General features: G+C 43.9%; 2 protein-coding genes and 1 non-coding gene across 3 annotated transcripts; 2 read left to right on the top strand and 1 right to left on the bottom strand.

The window, feature by feature from the left end:
* Window positions 1–513: 513 nt before the first annotated feature.
* Window positions 514–5,393, top strand: LOC124670278 (calcium/calmodulin-dependent serine/threonine-protein kinase 1-like). Its single transcript, XM_047206780.1, has 11 exons — window positions 514–1,155; window positions 2,569–2,699; window positions 2,892–2,933; window positions 3,031–3,139; window positions 3,377–3,455; window positions 3,557–3,853; window positions 3,961–4,073; window positions 4,334–4,441; window positions 4,517–4,579; window positions 4,664–4,831; window positions 4,914–5,393. Exons 1-11 carry the CDS (start codon window positions 631–633, stop codon window positions 5,049–5,051), a joined length of 1,773 nt encoding a protein of 590 aa, XP_047062736.1. The 5' UTR covers window positions 514–630; the 3' UTR covers window positions 5,052–5,393.
* An 895-nt stretch (window positions 5,394–6,288) lies between these two features.
* On the bottom strand, window positions 6,289–6,361 carry TRNAA-AGC. Its single transcript has one exon. It is a non-coding gene; the product is annotated as a tRNA-Ala (tRNA).
* Window positions 6,362–8,356: 1,995 nt separating this feature from the next.
* LOC124672847 lies at window positions 8,357–11,530 on the top strand. Its single transcript, XM_047209012.1, has 6 exons — window positions 8,357–8,673; window positions 8,869–8,958; window positions 9,061–9,294; window positions 9,441–9,543; window positions 10,695–10,924; window positions 11,323–11,530. Exons 1-6 carry the CDS (start codon window positions 8,357–8,359, stop codon window positions 11,528–11,530), a joined length of 1,182 nt encoding a protein of 393 aa, XP_047064968.1.
* Window positions 11,531–22,613: the final 11,083 nt, after the last annotated feature.

Raw genomic sequence — 22,613 nt, 5'->3', positions numbered from 1 at the left:
CCATTTGCCCAGCACATCACACACACAAACACACATACATAGTGTGGAGATGAGATGAAGGGCTACAAAAGAAAAGAAGAAAAAGAGAGAGGAAGAAGTTGAAAAGGAAAAGAGCTTCTCAAAAAGAAAGCAACCGAGCAGGCAGGCAGCAGCAGGAGGGCTCCCCTTCCCTTTTCTTTCCCCCTTCCCAATTCAACAACACAGGCAGGATTCACTCACCAGCTGTTGGTGGTTTCTTTTCTTTTCTAGTGCCCCCCATCCATTTCCATTGCTCTGATCCAAGCCTTTCGCTCAAAGCTTCCAGCTTTTCCCGATTGTTTGGTCACTTCAAGAATCCGGAATATGTTCTTGCTGCTGCTGCTGCTGCTCTTGGGGCTCTGATCCAGGCCTTTCTCTTTCTTTCTCCGGCATTTTGCTGCGGCTGGGTTCTCTCCGAAGAAAGGATTTTTCCTGTTATTGGGATCCAAATTTTGGGCCAAGTTCGTCGCCGTCTCTTGAATTTGGCGAGGCAAGAATTTCTCGGGGTTCTTGAAGGCAAGATGCCTCTTTGACCCGCCGTTTCCGGGATAATTCTGCGCAATTTCGCCAAATTTGCTGAGCTCGAGCGCGCCCCTCTTCTTGATCCGCTCCATGGGTCTCTGCCACGGGAAACCCGCGCAAATCCCGGAGGCCGACGCGGAGGAGGAGCCGCGCGTAGCCTCCGGCGCCGGCGACGCCGTCGGCGGTGCCGCCGCCTCGCCGGCGCCGGCTGCGAAGCCGGGCACGCCGAAGCAGCCCAAGTTCCCGTTCTACCTGCCGAGCCCGCTCCCGGCGTCGAGCTACAAGGGCTCGCCGGCCAACTCGAGCGTGGCGTCCACGCCGGCGCGCGGCGGCTTCAAGCGGCCGTTCCCGCCGCCGTCGCCGGCCAAGCACATCCGCGCGCTCCTGGCGCGGCGGCACGGCTCGGTCAAGCCCAACGAGGCGTCCATCCCCGAGGGCGGCGAGCCGGAGCTGGGCCTGGACAAGAGCTTCGGCTTCTCCAAGCACTTCTTCGCCAAGTACGACCTCGGCGAGGAGGTCGGCCGCGGACACTTCGGATACACCTGCGCCGCCAAGGCCAAGAAGGGCGAGCACAAGGGCCAGGACGTCGCCGTCAAGGTCATTCCCAAGGCCAAGGTCCGAATCCGATCGATACTCACTCTTTCCCTTGCCATACCATGTTTTCGAGTTGCTTGCTTCGTCTGCTTCATTGCAGAAATCTCTTCTGCTGCCCATGTTCAGTTGCATTCTCTGCATTTTTACCAGTTTTTGTTTGATTGGATATCAGCATGTCTGAATAATGCCGTCTCTGCTCATGTTTGGATCCAGTCTTTTGCTACGTTAGATTCATCTCCAGTTCTGTATGTGTTGACCACTTGCATTTCGATTATGTTTTTTTTTTCTTATAATCTCGGATACATTGAGCTCGTTTTGCATATGCGCTAGTCATATCGACTTCGGTACGGCGTCGCTTGATTCAAGTCACAACTTGGCGGAAAGCAGCCCCCGTTTCTTTTCAGCTCCCGGGGCGCTCGTGATTGTTGGTGGGAGGGAGAGTGACCTCGCCCTTGCTGGTACGGCAGAGCTCGCCGCCACCCTGCGGTATTCATGGCGATGGAGCCTGGTGGAGCTCATCTATCCAGACGTGGACACGCCCCGATGGAGCCTGTGCATTCATTGATTGGTTCAATATCATGGTCATGGTGGTGGCGATGGTCGCCGAGCTGCCGATGCCAACGTCTTCTCTCCTCACCTTTCATGGCATGCTCATGGCAGAACAACATGATCCTCTTCTCTTGGCTAGATCTGTTTGCCAAAAGCAAAAGTGATACTTCAATTCTGTTGAAGACCTTGCTCATTATGTGCCTCCCTGCAATCGTAGGAGGCGCCATTTAATTTGGACCCTGTAGAGCTCGGCCCTGCCCAGTCCCAGTGCTTTTATGAGCAAAGCTGGCAATCCTCCTGTTGTACACACAAGGCCGGCCACAGCTACTTACATTCCATGTGCTTCTGCTCTGCCAAATCGTAGTATGGCAGCAATGCTGCGATTCTTCTTCTTGATCCATTCTTTCTAGAGAAGATACGCTCAAGATGCAATGTTTTTTCCTTTATGGATTTAAACTCCAGTTTCGGACATAGTTCGTTTCATCGTAAATGATTTGCGCCGACGCCAACAAGAGCCATTTTATCCCTGGTGCCTATAATTGATCACTTATTGCTTGTCTAGCGCACTGCTGTACAACATTGGGCTGAACAGTAGCTGGTTGTTGGATAGGCCACGAAGGTGTCATAATTTGTGTTTCGAGATCTACGTATGTTGCCATTACATGATAAATGTAAGTTGGCAAAGGAACTATTTTTGGTTGAGTTTTTGCTGTCACTGTTTCTGTATGCTAATATAATCTTGTCGACTTTGTTATGACTGTATTTCCATGTTCTTCGTGTGAGTTTTTACTTATTATGGCAGTCAAATATTTTTAGCTGTTTAGTGGAAATTCAAATTTAAGTTCAAGCTGTTTTCCTGTCTTACCGTATAACATTTGTGGGCAGATGACAACAGCGATAGCCATCGAGGATGTCCGAAGAGAAGTGAGGATACTGAGCTCTCTGACAGGCCACAGCAACCTAGTGCAGTTTTATGATGCTTTTGAAGATGAGGATAATGTGTACATAGTCATGGAGTAAGTGTGTACTTATTTCTTACAGTATGTCTTGTAAAGTCCTGCCTCATGTTGTTTCAATGCATGATATTCTTGTTCTTGTGTGTGTTAGAAGGTTTGTAAATAGTATTTTTCTCTTAAACTTTGATCATTTGTTTGCTATTTGAGAAATGCATATAAAATGTGTAGCTTACCATTATTGTTGCTTTCCAGATTGTGTAAAGGAGGTGAACTACTTGATAAGATCTTGGCGAGGTACTTACAGGGCCACCATCATTGTTTGGAAGTTGTAATACTTCTAACGATTAATTCTGCTTGTGATTCTAATGATAACTGATTTTTTGGTTTGCAGAGGTGGGAAGTATTCTGAAGAAGATGCGAAGGTTGTTATGCTGCAAATTTTGAGTGTTGTATCGTTTTGCCATCTTCAAGGTGTTGTCCATCGGGATCTGAAACCCGAGGTATGTCTGTTGTCACATATAGCAGCTGATTTTGTATTTAGTTACTATTAGCAACTGGGGAACTTATTAATGACAATACCTACTCAAAGTCGCAAACTTAAACAAGGCATTCACAGTACACCACATTTCTCTCGGAGTGCTGTTTCTGTATATTTATGGACATGCAAAACACTAAGTGTCCAGTCAGCAGATGTAATACAAATGGTTTGAATGATTAATTGTGTGTTTCATTACCAGAATTTCCTCTTCACATCGAAGGAAGAAAACTCTCCCTTGAAGGTCATAGACTTTGGCTTGTCTGACTTCGTAAAGCCAGGTTAGGCAAACATAGTTTGAATCAGATCTTTGTTGAATATCTCGTTCTTGCTAGATTAATTGTGACTGTACTGAGACGCCACACCCTTGTTACATCCACAGATGAAAGACTTAATGACATTGTTGGAAGCGCGTATTATGTTGCTCCTGAGGTGCTTCATCGATCTTATGGCACTGAGGGAGATATGTGGAGCATTGGAGTAATTGCCTACATTTTGCTGTGTGGGAGCCGACCTTTCTGGGCGCGCACAGAATCAGGAATATTCCGAGCTGTCCTGAAGGCAGAGCCAAGTTTTGATGAGGCCCCATGGCCTACTCTCAGTTCTGAAGCTAAAGACTTTGTCAAAAGGCTGCTTAATAAGGATTACCGCAAGAGGATGACTGCTGCACAAGCTCTCAGTAAGAACCATATTTGTTTGGCAGTGTCGTACAGTATTCTCCTCCCGACGAAGACTATTCTTTTGTAGAATAATGTTTAACTGTTACTTGTGCAATGACACCTGCAGGTCATCCATGGATCCGTGATGCTCAGCAAGTGAAGATTCCATTAGATATGATAATCTACAAGCTTATCAGAGCCTATATCAGTTCATCTTCATTGCGGAAGTCTGCTTTGAGGGTACACACACTTAAACAGACTCAAGAAAACAAAACTTATATGATTCTGTGCATATATCATTGATTGCAAATTTGGTCATCATCATGTAATCCATAGTTATTTTGCTTCCCATGCAAATGATTAATGTGCTTTTGAATTTTTTCATTGCACTGAGATATCTCGATTTAATTTACACAGTTAAGTAGGTTCATACAATTTTGTCGTGAGTTTAATTGTATTGCCAATCAGCCATTTCTAAGGGATGCCCATATACTTTGCAGGCCCTAGCTAAGACATTGACAGCAAACCAACTCTTCTACCTAAAAGAGCAGTTTGAATTGTTGGGTCCAAACAAGGGTGGCTATATCTCCTTGCAAAATTTGAAATCGGTTAGTAATCATACCTTGGTTATTTAGTCTCATTTACGGCATGCAATTACTGAAAAAGGTGAATGAAACTTGCAGGCCTTGGTGAAAAATTCTACGGACGCGATGAAGGACTCTAGGGTTATTGAATTTGTCAACACGGTACGCCTTCTTCATAGCATCTTCCATTGTATTTTGTACTGGACAATTGAGCTAAACATTTGCATTTCCAAATCATGGTACTAGGTATGCACCCTTCAGTACAGAAAATTAGATTTCGAAGAGTTCGCTGCTTCTGCCATCAGCGTGTATCAGATGGAAGCTCTGGAGACCTGGGAACAGCATGCGCGCCGTGCGTACGAGCTATTCGATAAGGAGGGTAACCGGCCTATCGTCATCGAAGAACTCGCATCGGTACCTATGAGTCGCGCTGTACTTTGAACAGGTTATTCACAATCACTTGGCATCCCTAATCCTGATCTGTTTCATCTGTCAGGAACTCGGCCTCGGCCCATCGGTCCCTCTCCATGTTGTTCTCCAAGACTGGATCAGGCACGCCGACGGGAAGCTCAGCTTCCTCGGATTCATAAAGCTCTTGCACGGAGTTTCCTCCCGATCGATCCCAAAAGCATAAGATATAAAACTATTATTGCGTCAAACCAAGGAGAGCTGACTGATGGCTAAGCCACCACCGATCTCTTGCTGATGTTTGTGTGTGTGACTGGTTGAGGTGGCTAGAGGAGGATGTCTCGGAACTGAAATGGAGAAAAAGTTAGCAAACAGTCTCGTGTAAGAGGTTAAAAAGAGAGAGAAAAAAGTTGCTTATTGTGCCTAGTAGCTACTAGTACTGCTTGTACCCCCTCCCCCCTGCCACGTGGATTGGTGATGATGTTGTACTAAGCTGTGTAGACGAATGTATGTACAGATGAGGATAGGAAAAAAAGGAATATGAATTGAAAGCGCTGTTAAGGCTTGAGACTGCTGTTTGTCAATGTCTGTCTGCGTTGTAGTTGCAGTGCTTTCTCCGTTGCCCCAAATAAGGCAATTTTTTGACTATGTGTCTGTCTACTCTTGTGCCGGTTTAAACCGTGTACTGTTCATTTCTTTGCTACTTCTTGTACTAATAGGTTTAATACAGGCTTTAATACCCTGCAAAATACATGAACAGAAAGTTGGCTCCTCGAAGAAGAGGCAGTAAATTACTGCTCAGATTATACTTGTGTGATATGAACAGAAAGGTCATAAAAAGAATAGGAAAAAACAGGAAGGGTTGCCTCAAAAGACATGGAAGAGGTGCTAGTGTCGAAGGTTGCAGCTAACGATGCAGAAGAAATGGCTGACAATTCAGGGTTCTCAAGAACTTCGGTAGTGAGTGCAGACTGAAAGTTTTCTTGAAAGACTAGAGGTGATTCAGTACACTAAAAGCTCTGATCATGGCAAATGCTGGAGACTTTGCTCAAAGAAATTACACGAGCTTTTAGAATTTATTTTCGTACCGAGCTGTATCGCATCCTGTGCTCTATTTGAAAACTGAACTGTCTCAAAAGACACCAACGGTTTATCTATATTGGATCAGACCGTCGCCTGGGAAAGGTGCATGATTGAAAGTTCATTCAAACCATGAAACATCTAATTTGCAATTCAGGCGTTGGAGGGAGAAAACGGAGCCAAAAATGAGCAAGAATATATGTTTTGATAAGCTACAAAATTAACGGTTTAAACCTGGTTATTCATATGTAGCTCTTCACCATACATATGTGTGGATGGAGAAGGCAGTGTCAGTTGTATCAAGGAAAAATGCGTTAAAAACACTGCTAAAAAATGGAGATGCTTGTATCAAGGAAAAATGCGTTAAAAACACTGCTAAAAAATGGAGATGCGGGGTATCGATCCCCGTGCCTCTCGCATGCTAAGCGAGCGCTCTACCATCTGAGCTACATCCCCATTGCGAGATTGTCTCTTTATTGAAGATATATAACATGAATTGTCAGTTACGTGCTGAAGAAAGCTGGGAAATCGACCTGACAACTTCTGAACTTGAGTGCACAAATTGGGACGCTAACTTCTTGTAGTACATTACATGCATCGTATGTTGTAACCATTAAAGGTTCACCTGGTTATATACTAATATATTTGCCTATTGTAAGTTTGTAACCATTAAAGGTTGATTAAAATTTTGTAAGCATTCCTGTCAATTTTTTGGTAAACATTAATTACCCAAAAAAATGTACTATCTAAAATTGTGAAATCATGGACGAACACTAACAATAAAGATATCTGACAAAACAAAACTTAAATTACATAAAGGTGCTCCGAGGTCTTCCTATCTATCTTGTTTTTTGCATCTTGATTTGTTTACAAAAGATCAAAGCCAACACAAACTGGAGTAACCTCGAAGGTTATGAATATATGCATGAGTTGCCACTCCATTGATGAGAATATTAGATCGTGAAACATACACATGTTGTCTCGTCACCCTATAGGTCGAGAAGAAGACCGAGGTTGCAAAAGAGCAAAATAAGAGCATCAATGACAAAAAAACAAACATACCACCACCACCACCACCATCACTACCACAACCACAACCACCAAGTTATACTGAACCACCGGAGATAAAACCCCTGGATCACAGACCATCAATCAGCTCGGATCAAAGCAACCATATGTTCTTTGATATCTGTCACAATGACCACACTAAGACGAGGACATAGCCATGTAATGTTTGTTACACTTGATATCATCTCCACCGCTAGGAGCCTAGGATAGTGCCGCCAAAGACACAAAAAATGGAACACAACTGAAGTTCCACTCGAATGGATGATCAAGAGTCCCAACATCTTCTTTTTAGTGCAAAAAATGACACTAGAGATGAGGAAACCGATGAAGGTCCCTAGCTCGCCTTGCCAAGGACACGGGCAGAGCCTCGTGGGTTGAACCTGATGCACATGCATCGGGGTTAAAAAAAAATTGCACTACATGTGAGCTTAACAAAGCCAAATGCATCAGGTTTATATGAGCTTAACAAAGCCAAAGACACAAAAATTGTAAGCATGAATTACCCAAAAAAAGTACTATCTCAAACTGTGAAAGATATGAAAACAAAAGAAAACTTAAATTACATCAAGGTGCTTCGAGGTCTTCATATCTATCTCGTTCTTTGCATCTTGATTTGTCACTATCACTCTCGTGAACAAACTACAAAAGATGAAAGCCAACACAAACTGGAGTAACCTCGAAGGTTATGAACATATGCATGCGTTTCCACTCCATTTGATGCAAATATTAGATCGCGGATACACACTTTCTCAAATGGTTGTCTCGTCAAACTATATAGGTTGAGGAGAAGATCGAGGTGGCAAAGGAGCCACAACTAAAGTTCCACTCAAAAGGACGATCAAGAGTCCCACCATCACCTTTTTAGTGCCAAAAAATGACACCACAGATGAGGAAACCGATGGAACCAGGTCCCTAACTCGTTTGCCAACGGCGGGGCGGAGCTACATGGGTTGAACCTTTTTTTTTTTTTGAAATGCATCAGGTTTTGATGAGAACAATGCATCACGAAGGCTATAGGTTCAGCTCGCAAGGCTACAAACCTAGAAAATTTTATGTTATTCCCCTCTAGCTTCTCCCTTGGCCAATTTCTTTTGAGAAGAACCCAAGATTTACTCACTAGGGTTTCATCAGGGAACCAAGGAGTTTCTTTTTGAAGTGTAGGGAACCAAGGAGTTGACTAACAAGATCCATTAATGCAGCCAGGTAAACTTCTCGTTTTTTTTGGAGTCACGTAAACTTCTCGTTGAAGAAAACCAAAGGAGATCTCGACCCATTGGGCCGTAAACAACACGGTCCATATTATCTGGGTAGAATAGAATTAAACAATAGACAATTTTACGCACCACGTTGGCTCTCTCTCTCGGTCTCATCCTCCTCCCTCCCATGGCGATCCCCTACCGGATCACCGGCGGCCACAGCAGGCGAAGCCCGCTGCCGCTGACCACCGCGAGGGCGCTCCTCGCCGCCGTCGTCACCGGGGCGGTCCTCTCCATCATCTGCGTCCTCTCGCTCACCGACTCGCTCTCCTACATGGGGTTCCAGCCCAGGAGCCTCCTCGACAAGAGGGACAGCAGCCGCAAGTACCTCTACTGGGGCGCCCGCGTCGACTGCCCCGGCAAGCACTGCGCCTCCTGCGCCGGCCTGGGACACCAGGAGTCCAGCCTCCGCTGCGCCCTCGAGGAAGCCCTCTTCCTCGACAGGTAAGTAAAATCAACCAATTCTTGCATCCAACGGAACGGGAATGCGTAATCAATCCGATGGTGAAATATTTGTAGATTACGATTCTTAATTGTGCACGTGATAATCCATGTTCAGTGCACTAATTGGTACAGAATGCTGTGTGTAATATGGGATATGCTAATCTGCATTGACACTCCATCTTGGTTGCTCTGCAGAATATTTGTCATGCCGTCAAGGATGTGCCTTAGTTCAGTGCACAATACAAAAGGGGCACTTGATTCAAGCAATGCTACTTCGGACCAAAGGTTTGGCTTCTTACACTAGCCGCACATCCATCCTTTGGTCTGCCTACTGCATTTTTGTCTGATTGAGTCAGAATTTGAATACGTGAGCTCAATGTTTGGCAGATGGGGAACCAGTTCTTCTGCAATGGAATCGTTATATGATATCGACCTCATATCGAAAAATGTACCTGTCATTTTGGACAATCCCAAGTCATGGTATGGGATAGTATCGAGAAGTACGAAGCTAGGAGAGGGGGATGTGGCGCATGTGCAAGGGGTTAGCAGAGATGAACTCAGAGACAATCCACTTTACTCAGATGCTCTCCTTATAAACCGTACCGCAAGTCCTCTTGCTTGGTAAGAATGCAACTCCATCAGGGGTTCTTATGTTCTGTCATTCGCATTTTTTGGACGGCCTTAAAGTGTTAATGATCGCAAAAAAACAAATTTGTATGCTGTTCCTATACCTTTGAGAATAGACCTTAATCATCATTACAGTTCAGGTTTATGGAGTGTAAGGACCGGACCAGGCGTAGCTCTGTGATGTTGCCGTACACTTTTCTGCCAACTATGCCAGCAAGAAAACTGAGGGATGCAGCAAATGAGGTACATTTTCATAAGATTGTTTTTAGCCAACTGTCAAATGCTTATGAAACTGATTACTCCAACCTGCCGAGGACAACTCTTTTGTCTCACTAACTTGTTTCGTCCGTTTTTATCTTATTCTTGATTTTCATTATGCTTTGATTCGCTAAATCGTGTGGGTCCAGCAAGTGAACCTAACTCACTTGTTTGAGGGAATGGATGTAGAATTCCACCATATGAGCAAAGGCAATTTTGGGTTCCTATCTACTGCTGGGGCTTTCCTTGCCATTTTCCTTCAAAATAAATCATGTGGATTTTGTTGCTCTGTCATGAGCTGTGGAATGCGGAAATTCATGTGGGTTTTGTTGTTGCCTGACGGAAAATAATATGACCTGAAACTCAAATCCTTAAAACCTTACCAGAGTAACCATGCTAGTCGAATGCCAGTTTCTTAGTTAAAAGCTCTGAGGTTCCATATCCTCCAAATAAACAAAAATCTGCACTTCCCTTAGATATACTGATACAGTTATATCATTTTAACACATGTCATAAGCAGGGCAGTGTTCGTCTTCCTATTGAATGTTAACTCATTAGCGACTATACTGTGTAGTATGCTATCATGGGATTTTGTTCAGGTACCCTCCAGAGGTGCTATATTTGTTCTTGGAATATGATGTGTGCTATCACTCGAACAATCCTTGCTTTATGTGTCAACTGGAATTTTTTTTCGAGAAAATGCAAAGGAATCATATCATTGAAAAGACAGAAGTTGTTACATGCCTCCTAAGAGGTTTACATAGCGATAATATGGGGTTTGAAATTAGTGAACATCCCAGGTTACAGGCAGTACATCCCTGAGCCCCTTTGCTCCTGTTGTGGCCCAAGACCTTGCCTCTTCCTTGATCTTAGCCCAAGAACTGAATTGTGCTTATGTTAGCTATATCCTGCTTGTGTTAAAAGAACTTTGGAACCTATTGAAGTTGTAAGGCATGCTATGGACAGCTCTTGCCCTTGAATTTGGTAGAAAAAGTTCTTTTGGTCTTCGTTAGTTCTTTATAGTTGGTCAGACTGACATAAGATCATAGTATCTCCTTTATGAAAAACTTATTGTATGTTCATGTTTACTGATATGGCAGTCTTATCTTGTAACTGAACTGATGTGCTCTCTTCAGATGAAAGAGATACTAGGTGATTATGATGCTATTCATGTAAGACGGGGTGACCTACTGAAGAATAGGAAGGATAGATTTGGTGTTGAGAGGAGCCTCCATCCTCATCTGGACAGAGATACCCGTCCTGAGTTCATCAAGAAAAGGATCGCAAGGTGGATTCCTAAAGGTCGTACTGTTTTCATTGCTTCAAATGAAAGGACACCTGGCTTCTTCGCACCTCTATCAGACAGGTAAAGGTAACACCTTGTGAAAGCTGTTCTTCTTGCATCACAGTTCAGGATCTTGGCTATGATCACGTTAGAATTGTTTTCTGCAAACAGTTTAGCGCAACCGAGTGATCTTTGTTTGACTGTTCAATTAACCAAGCAACCAAGGCTAAGGATATTATTCTTTTGTTTCCAGCTGCTTCAGAAACTGAGCATTCTTAAGTGATTCAACTAGGAGCTGTAGTGCTTAAGTAATCTGCCTCCCTATCTGGAATTATCGTGATTTTATCTATGGCATGCTTTTATCTCTCACAGATAAATATGTTCTTGACCACTAGCTATGTTTGGTTACACAATGTGCATGTAGTTCCCAGTGACAACCGTCAAAGATTAATCTGTGTTTCCGGTATTATGTGTGGCAGGTACAAGTTAGCATACTCATCTAACTTCAGTAGCATACTGAAGCCAATAATCGAGAACAACTACCAGCTATTCATGGTGGAAAGGTTAATCATGCAAGGAGCAAGGACATTTGTGAAGACAATGAAAGAATTTGATAATGATCTTGCCCTCTGCGACGATCCCAAAAAGAACACCAAAGTCTGGGAAGAACCAGTTTACACAAGCTGACCTCTATGAATCTGTCGCTGACATTAAAGGCTAGAAATCGATTACCTACACGCTTACCATAATTGTCTCACATAGTGTACATGTTCTCTGTTTGATCCGAAGTTCCTTTGGATGTGTTGTTTGATCTGACTTCCGGTTGACCTAGAGCACACTGAGAGCAAGCAGCTGGACAAGAGGAAACTGGCATATATGCAGTTGTGCACACTCTAGCTTGTACTGAGCTGCTGATACACCTGCTAACGTGCACATATTATGTTGTTTTGTTCAGGCAAGATATGTGCTCCATTCTGTGGTCCTTTTTCCCCCTATGCTTAGGACCAGATGAGAGATTATGGCACATCATATTGCAACATGCATTTGGTACGTATAGTGATGTAATAGCAGTTGGATCTGTGAGCTACTACATACTAAACTTTGTCGTGTTTATTATATCACCTGTACTTTTTACACGGTCATATTATCTGTTTATTTTTTGTCATCATTTGAAAGATCAATGACTCAATGTCAATTATCTTTTGCACACAGGATAAATAAGGGTAGACATATTTACTTGAGATTAGTGTGTATTAATTTTTCTTATTATAGGGTATTTTTAATTGTTTGTTTGGCACGACATCTTTGCTGACCATTTCTTAAGACCCCTATCAATAGTATATAAAATTTAACATATTATAGCACATTATAAAATTTACGTGCTTTGGAGAGCAAACACTAGTCCATTCTGGGGTTGCTCTTGTATTTGGCCAGATCCCTCCTTACCTGTACCTCCGAGGTGCCATAATTCTTGAAGTCTTCTGGACATGCCTCCGGGAATGAAAAGTACCTTCTGTCTGACCAAATCTTGAACTGCTCCCATGCTTCCACACAGGTCACAGCATGAGATTATGCCATGTTCCTTTTCTGTCTCGGAAACTGTTTACACATATATTATGAGTATTTTTAAACTCCCGTTCGGCCTTCGTGAGTTGTGACGATATATTACAAAACTGATTAGACAGTATTGGTGGGAGTTTCGCGAGTACGTTAAAGATGTACCATAATTTTATAGAAGGCAGAGATTTAAGTACAAGAACGCTCCCACTCGAGCAACGAGCGTAGCACCAACTCCACACCGGCTAGTCCAAAGACAGCCACCACCACAAAGCCGCGTCTCCACCGGCGCTAGACGACTCCGAAGAACCACAACTCCAAAGGACTCTCCTTGTCAACACACCATCTAAAGTAGAAGATTGCGGAACTTGGTCGGTCCCAAGCAGACGTTGATGTGGGCATTACCCTTCAGGTAACTTGTATTGTGCTACCTCTTATAGCCCAACCAGGGGCCCATGAAGATCATCCATAGGCCAAGGTGGGCCGCCAGGTCGGTTCCAAAGAAATATACTTGGTGAGCAAGGCAAGAAGACGAAGAACAAGGAAAGTTTAGACGTGGAACTCTTTGTAACCTAGTCGTACCCGGGCAGACCTCTCGAGACCTGGCACACAATATAAAGGCTAGGAGAGAGTCTGCCGAGGGACACACAATCAACTTAGCATAACCACCGCAAGGCTAGAGCTAGGTCATTATAAATCTTAGCCTCTCGACGATTTCATAGCCAAAGCCTTCGGCTACCCCATTGTAACCCGATATTCTCGATAATCAAGATCAGACAAGCAAGAAGTAAGGGTTTTACCTCATCGAGGGCCCCGAACCTGGGTAAATCTCTCTCCCCGTTTGTTTGGTATCTGATGTCTCGTGTCAGCCTGCAGGATTCCATCAACCCTAAGCCCCAAAAGGTGGGCACTGCCGAGGAGTACCCTTGATAATTGGCGCCGTCTGTGGGAAACATGTTGGCACAAGATTCGTCATCGGCTACTTCAGTCATGTCGTCCACGATTCCACCAGCATCACCGACGCTTTCGTCGGCCCCTTCATCACCAAGCTCTGGGAACTCGATTCGATTCGGGTCCTTCGAGTTTACTCCGCACAGCGACTCGTCTCGTCCGATCTTTTCAGACCTGCAAGGCGGGCTCGGTATGACGTTCGGGAGCGTCCACTACCGCATCAACACCGAGGGAATCCTTCGATTGCCCGATCCATTCGTCTCCAACGCAATCAGGACTCCATCATCAACGGCAGCAGGGTCCACTGCATCGACTCCGATTTCGATCGGTCTGGCGATCTCTTCATCACCATCGACACCGTCTTCACCACCATCGACACCATCTTCATCACCATCGACTCCGTGTCGTTCAACATCATCTATGTCCATTGGATCCGATGACTCTACATCGTCCGATTTAACGTCATACTATTGCCTCAACTGCGACACTAGGCATGGATTGGGCTCAGATGACGCACCGTTTGTCTGTAGTGCCAATTACTCTTCGGATGAAGAAAGTATCGACAACATCGTCATGGCATCATCAAATCTATGCGATCCTCAACCTAGTTAACAGAAACGAAGGAGAACGCTCCCCACGTAACAACTGGCGCCGCAATGATGAACACATCGCAGGCAACGATGATAGCGACTATACTATTACTGAGGAAGAGTGGGAAATTTCCCGCGCTGTTGTGATCAACAATACTCGGTTTTCTTCTGGAACTCCGGCAGGAATTCTCAATGCTTACCATACTCTCCTTCAAAGGAATCGACAGCGATTATCAAACGAGCAGGCCAATCTTGAGTGACGCAAACTTGCGGCTAATCAATCCAGTGAACGACGCAAAATGTCACATGGTAGCGCTTCTCGAAGCAACCAAGGTTCAGGAAGATATCGACCAAGGATGCCGCGACTTTTGGAAGAAGACGCAAGGGAGATAACTTCAAACTTTTCGAACTCCTTTATAACTATGGACACAGCAGGCATGCTCAGGCCAAAGACTGTCGAAGGTGCAACAACCAACCTCGCAGCTTACTTAATCAGCCATCAGCCGACAGCCAATGGGCCGATAGCACAAGCCCATCGAGGTGCCCTAGAAAGCCTCGCAATCCTTGGGGACAAACTCGCCCCTAGAAAGGAGAAAACTGTACATCACGGTAGCGGGTCCAGGCATCGCTCGAAAGACGCTCGAGATGACATCACACAAAGCAGAATCGACAAAGCTCGAGGACGACGTGCTGCAAGGGAAGGATATGATAGCGATGACTCTGAAGAAACCCAGGAATACGATGGCGAGCTACGAGGAGCCGATTGTTTAAGTTAGAAGATTCGGGAGGCAATGCCACCAAAGAGATTCAAGCCTACTCCTACCGATGCAGCCAAGTATGACGGTCAGCAGGAGCCAAGGTCGTGGATAGATGATTACCTCCAAACGGTGATCTTACACAAGGGAAATCAAATAGCGGCGATGCAATGCTTGCAGCTTTACTTGAAAGATTCGGCACGGGCATGGTTGAGAGGCATGCCGAAAGGATCTATTAAGTCCTGGGACGATTTAGTTGATGCTTTCGTCAAAAACTTTCAGGCAACTTACAAAATGCCAGTTGGAATCGAAGAATTGTGTCATTGTCAGCAGAAACCGAAGGAATCGATGCTCACATACATCGGGCGCTTTACCAAAATTTAAATGCTGGCGAAGATGTTTCTGTTGATAGAGCAGTCGACGCCTTCAGTGACGGTATCCGACGAGAATCATACATCAAAGAACTTTGCCGGAAGAAGCCAAAAACTATCACCAAACTGATGGAGATTGCTAATAGCTGGGCAAATGGAGAAGATCACGTTAGGAAACCACGCCCACGCAACGACGATGAAGATGATGACCGGCCAGCCGAGACATGATTCGGGTCATCGACGAGAAAGCCGCAAGAAGAGGAAGGACCGCGGATATGATGATACTAACATTGTGGCTGCTGGATATTCCGACCGACGAGACGATCGGTATGATGATAGGCGTGACGATCGTCGAGATAACAATCACAGTAATTCAGGAGGAAATCGTGGTAACTATAAGGAGCGACCTCCAAGGGTCCCAGAGTTACCCTTCGCTGAGCAGTTAAATGCTCCTTGTTACATGCATGCATATATCGATTCTAAGGATAACGTTAAGAAGTCGAGTCATTTGCTCAAAGATTGTCGACAGTTCATTGAAATGCAGAAATTCTACGATTCAAGGCAACCGCAGCAGACGAATCCGCCACCACCTCCGCCTCAACACGCGCGCGATTCCTCTCACACAGAATAGGGGCCCCATCAGCTAAACTCAACTCTCCACCAAGTCCAGCAAGTTCAAACTTGCAATTCTAATGAAGCCTTTCCTCCGCCACGGGGGCAGATGAGCATGATTCACAAAACTGGTGTTTCTAGGAGGGAGATGAAGAAACTCACACAAGAAATCAACATCGTAGAAAGTACCATGGCCAATATTCTAGAATGCATCGACTGGTCGTCACACAGCGCTCTGTTCAGCAGAGCTGATCATCCGATGTCTATCCCAAAACCAGGTCATGCCGCTTTGGTAACAGAAGCACAAATCGGAGGGTTTAGTATGAGCAAAGTATTCATGGATGGCGGCAGCGGATTGAATCTGATCTTCGCCAGCACAGTCAAAAATATGGGCATCGCGACAAACATGTTGGAAGAATTAGATACATGTTTCCATGGCATCTTTCCTACTTTGCCAGCATATTCTCTCGGCAAGATTTCTTTGAGTGACGTCTTCGGCAAACCTGACAATTTCAGGAAAGAAAGAATTGAGTTCGAGGTAGTGTATTGGGAATCACAGTACGACGCTATACTTGGGAGACCAGCTTATGCTAAGTTCATGGATGTGCCACATTACACATATCTCAAGCTAAAAATGTCGGGCAACAATGGGACTAATATTACAGTCCATGGAAGTTTCTCTCGCTCGGATAATTGTGATCGCGAGTTTCAGAAGATTGCTGCCAAATTTGGAGTAAAGCAAGAAGTTATCGACTTCCCCTCCAAACAGCTAGCTCTTCGAGATAAGGATCCCAAACTCAAGGATGATGATAGCATCAAGAAATTGAAGAAGAAGCCAGACGATTCTGCAGTAGCAGTTCCAGCCATTGAACTTTCGACAGTTGACAATAAAACCTCAGTCGAAGGAACCATCAATCTGGCAATCACCACAAGTACTTCCAAGGAAAACATCAATGCTGCTTCAGAAACTATTGGCATCTCCAGAGCTACCGGCTCCTTATGCGTGGATAACGACAAGGACCCTTCTCTTGCATAAAGAAGACAAGCGGCAATCTGCACCTTTATCTTTCTTAGGAATTTACTTTAAATAAGGCTTTTTAGCTTTAAGCAGTATTATCTTATATTATAGTCATCGACTTATTAATAAAGACTCAGTTTTCGTTTATTCGTGCTAAAATTGATTCGGGACACCTGAACGTGATTCTTCAAGATTTCATTCGCACAATACCACGAATATTGACTTCGACCAAATGAACTCGATAAAAAATGATCGAGGGTCGTCTTCATTGATTATGCCCGAAATTACCATCTAATGCCTCGACAAAATATGAGCGCTGCAATAGAAAGTAAAACAACCGGGATTTACAATAATATACAATTGTCCTTCGCTAAAAGCCTCAAGAAAAAGCGAGTGTTGCAGATGCTGAGGATAAAGACTATTTACAAAGAAAAAAACAACAAGACCCAGCACGGTACTTCAAACAAAGGAAGAACTAAAGAGCGACGAAGTCGACGGCAGGCACAGTTTCCTCGATTCGCCAAAACATACATCGTCGGTTGAAGCGAAGTTGCAAATTACTACGGGTTCAGTGAACCTGCAATATGAGCTGATCACTCAAAAAATTCTCCTCCGATAACTTTCGTACAATAGCATTAACGATGCCTAAGAAATTTCTAAGGAGCATCAAGAATTGCTCTTTGGACAACAAAAATGTGCTAACGGCACCTGAAGAAAATATCAAGAGAAAGTCGTGTTTCGCCAAACATAGCAAAATATGATATCTCCAACAAAATTTACATCATACACATAATGCACCCGAATATTTGGCTGCAACAAAGTATCTAGTATAGACAAAATATTGCTACAATAAGAGCACAAATTTGTTCTTATGAAGATTCTGTTGGGGCATCTACTTTTGAGCTGTCTTCCAGCCTCTCGATTACAATAGCAGCAGAAACCTTCACTACAGGATAATATTGACTTATATCACCGTCAGCATTTGCAATTGACATTAGATTGGCAGTTGTTTCGATAGCACAAAAGCAAAAGCTGTTTCAGCTCCTGCAAGAAGTTGTGCACGAATCAAACTCTGGACCTTTTTGGCATTGCTAAACTTCGACATCAAAGTCAGCAATGTTGGAGGAACTTATTTTAAAGGAAACATCGTCTTCCAGATCATCCTCAATCACGTGTAGCATTTATCAAAGAACTGGTGTACTTGATGCACCCGATCTTGAAATTTAGCGACTGTGGCAACCTTTGATTGATTCTTTCGTAAGACTTTGTCGAAAAGATCTAGACTGATCAAAGCATCTACGCGTTCGTGAAAGCGGTTGTTCTCTTCTGATAAATTCAGAGCTATGACTATCGAAGGAGATGGTAGATATAGCATCAGAAGATTTTCGGCGGCATTAAGGAAAATAAAAGAAGAAACTAAAAGCACTTACAGTTCAAGCTTTCTGTTGCCTTGTGCAATTCAGTCATTGCATAGCGCTCTGCATCAATGGCTAGTTCGCCCTTTTTCTTTATAATAGCAGCCATGGCATGTAGGCCACGCATATCCTGTTCCAACTGGTGAATACGCGTACGCATACGCTGAAGCCGATAATTTTCAGAATTGTTGGCCGAGGAACTTTCGACAAAGGAAGGTACAGGAGCCACCTGCAAGATACACCGTTAAGTGTGTCAAGGAATATATGAGACAACATTGCGATTAAAATAAGAAGATACTGACTACATTGCCAGTACGGAATTCATTAAAAAAAATCCTTTCAAATAGGGCATTATTCAAACCAAACGGTGAAGAATACAGAAAAGACTAAAGTCAAGGAGCCTGGGTCTGAGTCGATAAGCTTGGGCCAGTCTTCCTAGTAGAAGATTTGTTGGACGAAACCAATCCAAGAAGCTGCAGCGCACATTTCCGTTCAGAAACTTTGAAAAGGCTCAGATCAACAACTTGCCCATCATGATCCTTCGGCAACTCCTTTGTCATAGTCTCCATGTCGGCCTTAAAACTGTACCACATCATAATCTGGAAAGCAAGGAGAGCGCCGTAGGTACGCGAGGTACGTTTGAATACTGATACGTCCCAAACGTATCTATAATTTCTTATGTTCCATGCTACTTTTATGATGATACTCACATGTTTTATACACATTATATGTCATTATTATGCATTTTCCGGCACTAACCTATTGACGAGATGTCGAAGAGCCGATTGTTGTTTTCTCGCTGTTTTTGGTTTCGGAAATCCTAGTAAGGAAATATTCTCGGAATTGGACGAAATCAACGCCCGTGGTCCTATTTTTGCACGAAGCTTCCGTAAGACCGGAGAGGAAACGAAGTGGGGCCACAAGGTGGCGACACAACAAGGCGGCGCGGCCTGGTGCCGGCCGCGCAGCCCTGTTGTGTGGGCCCTCGTGACGCCCCTTGACCTGCCCTTCCGCCTACTTAAAGCCTTCGTCGCGAAACCCCCGCACCGAGAGCCACGATACGGAAAACATTCCGGAGACGCCGCCGCCGCCAATCCCATCTCGGGGATTCAGGAGATCGCCTCCGCACCCTGCCGGAGAGGGGAATCATCTCCCGGAGGTCTCTTCATCGCCATGATCGCCTCCGGATCGATGTGTGAGTAGTCCACCCCTGGACTATGGGTCCATAGCGTAGCTAGATGGTTGTCTTCTCCTCATTGTGCTATCATGTTAGATCTTGTGAGCTGCCTATCATGATCAAGATCATCTATTTGTAATCCTTCATGTTGTGTTTGTTAGGATCCGATGAATATTGAATACTATGTCAAGTTGATTATCAATCTATCATATGTGTTATTTTTGTTCTTGCATGCTCTCCGTTGCTAGTAGAGGCTCTGGCCAAGTTGATACTTGTGACTCCAAGAGGGGGTATTTATGCTCGATAGTGGGTTCATGCCTCCATTAAATCTGGGACAAGTGATGGAAAGTTCTAAGGTTGTGGATGTGCTTGTTGCCACTAGGGATAAAACATCGATGCTTTGTCTAAGGATATTTGTGTTGATTACATTACGCACCATACTTAATGCAATTGTCTCGTTGTTTACAACTTAATACCGGAAGGGGTTCTGGATGATAACCCGAAAGTGGACTTTTTAGGCATAGATGCATGCCGGATAGCGGTCTATGTACTTTGTCGTAATGCCCCGATTAAATCTCATAGTACTCATCATGATATATGTATGTGCATTGTTATACCTTCTTTATTTGTCAATTTCCCAACCGTAATTTGTTCACCCAACATCTCGCTTATCTTATGGGAGAGACACCGCTAGTGATCCGTGGACCCCGGTCCTATTCTTTACATCTGAAATACAATCTACCGCAATTGTTCTTTACTCGTTCTTCGCAAACAATCATCATCATCCACACTATACATCTAATCCTTTGTTTACAGAGAAGCCGGTGAGATTGACAACCTCACCGTTACGTTGGGGCAAAGTTCCGTGATTGTGTTGTGCAGGTTCCAAGTTGGCGCCGGAATCCCCGGTGTTGTGCCGCACTACACTCCGCCGCCATCAACCTTCAACGTGCTTCTTGGCTCCTACCGGTTCGATAAACCTTGGTTTCTTTCCGAGGGAAAACTTGCTATTGTACGCATCACACCTTCCTCTTGGGGTTCCCAACGGACGTGTGTTAACTGCACGCATCAAGCTCTTTTTCTGGCGCCGTTGCCGGGGAGATCAAGACACGCTGCAAGGGGAGTCTTCCACATCCAATCTCTTTACTTTGTTTTTGTCTTGCTTTACTTTATTTACTGCTTTGTTTGCTCTTATATCAAAAACACAAAAAAAATTAGTTGCTTGCATTTACTTTATTTACTGTCTTGCTCTCTATATCAAAAACACAAAAAAATTAGTTACTTGCATTTACTTTATTTAGTTTACTTTATTTACTACTGTTAAAATGGGTACTGTTGAGAATACTAAGTTGTGTGACTTCACTAGCACAAATAATAATGATTTCCTATGCACACCTATTGCTCCACCTGCTACTACAACAGAATTCTTTGAAATTAAACATGCTTTACTCGAATCTTGTTATGAGAGAGCAATTTTCTCGGTGTTAGTTCCGATGATGTCGCTGCCCATCTTAATAATTTTGTTGAACTATGTGAAATGCAAAAGTATAAGGATGTAGATGGTGACATTATAAAATTAAAATTGTTTCCTTTCTCTTTAAGAGGAAGAGCTAAAGATTGGTTGCTATCTCTCGCCTAGAAATAGTATTGATTCTTGGACTAAATGTAAATATGCTTTTATTGGTAGATATTATCCTCCCGCTAAAATTATATCTTTGAGAAGTAGCATAATGAATTTTAAGCAATTAGATAATGAACATGTTGCTCAAGCATGGGAGAGAATGAAATCTTTGGTAAAGAATTGCCCAACCCATGGACTAACTACTTGGATGATCATCCAAACCTTTTATGCAGGATTGAATTTTTCTTCGCGGAACCTATTGGATTCAGCTGCTGGAGGTACCTTTATGTCCATTACTTTGGGGGCGGCAACAAAGCTTCTTGATGATATGATGACAAATTACTCGAATGGCACACGGAAAGAGCTCCACAAGGTAAGAAGGTAAATTCTGTTGAAGAAACCTCCTCCTTGAGTGATAAGATTGATGCTATTATGTCTATGCTTGTGAATGGTAGATCTAATGTTGATCCTAATAATGTTCCTTTAGCTTCATTGGTTGCCCAAGAAGAACATGTTGATGTGAATTTCATTAAAAATAATAATTTCAACAACAATGCTTATAGGAATAATTCTGGTAACAACTATAGGCCATATCCTTCCGCTAATGGTAATAGTTATGGTAATTCTTATGGGAATTCTTACAACAATAATAGGAGTGTACCCCCTGGTCTTGAAGCCATGCTTAAATAATTTATTAGTACACAAACTGCTTTTAACAAATCTGTTGAGGAAAAGCTTGATAAAATTGATATTCTTGCTTCTAAGGTTGATAGTCTTGCCTCTGATGTTGATCTTTTAAAATTGAAAGTTATGCCTAATAAGGATATTGATAGTAAAATTGTTACTACAGCAAATGCCATCCAAGTTCGAATTAATGAGAATATTAGATTGATGGCTGAATTGCATGCTAGGTGGGAAAGAGAAGAAAACGAAAAACTAGCTAAAGAGAATAATGTAGCTAAAGTTTGGACTATTACCACCACTAGTAATGTTAATGATTCACATGTTGCTACACCTCCTACTATCAATGGTAAAATAATTGGTGTTGGCAATGTTACTACTCCTAGTGCAAAGCGTGCAAAATTGCCCGAAAGAGCCGCTTGTCGTTTTCTGCTGTTTTTGGTTTCAGAAATCCTAGTAAGGAAATATTCTCGGAATTGGACGAAATCAACGCCCAGGGTCCTATTTTTGCACGAAGCTTCCAGAAGACCGGAGAGGAAGCGAAGCGGGGCCACGAGGTGGCGACACAACAAGGCGGCGCCGCCGCAGTGCCGGCCGCGCGGCCCCGTTGTGTGGGCCCCTCGTGACGCCCCTTGACCTGCCCTTCCGCCTACTTAAAGCCTTCGTCGCGAAACCCCCGCACCGAGAGCCACGATACGGAAAACCTTCCGCAGACGCCGCCGCCGCCAATCCCATCTCGGGGATTCAGAGATCGCCTCCGGCACCCTGCCGGAGAGGGGAATCATCTCCCGGAGGTCTCTTCATCGCCATGATCGCCTCCGGATCGATGTGTGAGTAGTCCACCCTGGACTATGGGTCCATAGCAGTACTCCTTTTTTGAGACACTCCCCCTATTTCCATGCCCACATCTAAACCGCACTCCCCCTATTTCCATGCCCACATCTAAACCAAATAAAGTTTTGAGACAAATGTGTGTTTGCAAGATGGTCAAGCTATACTCCTTGAATCAATGATATTTAGCT

Source organism: Lolium rigidum, chromosome 7 (assembly GCF_022539505.1).
Source record: "Lolium rigidum isolate FL_2022 chromosome 7, APGP_CSIRO_Lrig_0.1, whole genome shotgun sequence".
Classification (NCBI taxonomy): Eukaryota; Viridiplantae; Streptophyta; class Magnoliopsida; order Poales; family Poaceae; genus Lolium; species Lolium rigidum.
Note: the sequence above shows the minus strand (reverse complement) of the source record. Positions and strands in the feature narration are given on the sequence as shown.

What these genes read in the sequence shown, in the direction of transcription:
- LOC124672847 (XM_047209012.1), top strand. Translation starts at nt 8,357, where the DNA reads ATGGCGATCCCCTACCGGATCACCGGCGGCCACAGCAGGCGAAGCCCG. An exon ending in GAAGCCCTCTTCCTCGACAG is followed by an intron (nt 8,674 to 8,868) that starts GTAAGTAAAATC and finishes GTTGCTCTGCAG; the next exon opens with AATATTTGTCATGCCGTCAA. An exon ending in TGAGGGATGCAGCAAATGAG is followed by an intron (nt 9,544 to 10,694) that starts GTACATTTTCAT and finishes TGCTCTCTTCAG; the next exon opens with ATGAAAGAGATACTAGGTGA.
- LOC124670278 (XM_047206780.1), top strand. Translation starts at nt 631, where the DNA reads ATGGGTCTCTGCCACGGGAAACCCGCGCAAATCCCGGAGGCCGACGCG. An exon ending in AGGTCATTCCCAAGGCCAAG is followed by an intron (nt 1,156 to 2,568) that starts GTCCGAATCCGA and finishes ATTTGTGGGCAG; the next exon opens with ATGACAACAGCGATAGCCAT. An exon ending in TTATTGAATTTGTCAACACG is followed by an intron (nt 4,580 to 4,663) that starts GTACGCCTTCTT and finishes TCATGGTACTAG; the next exon opens with GTATGCACCCTTCAGTACAG.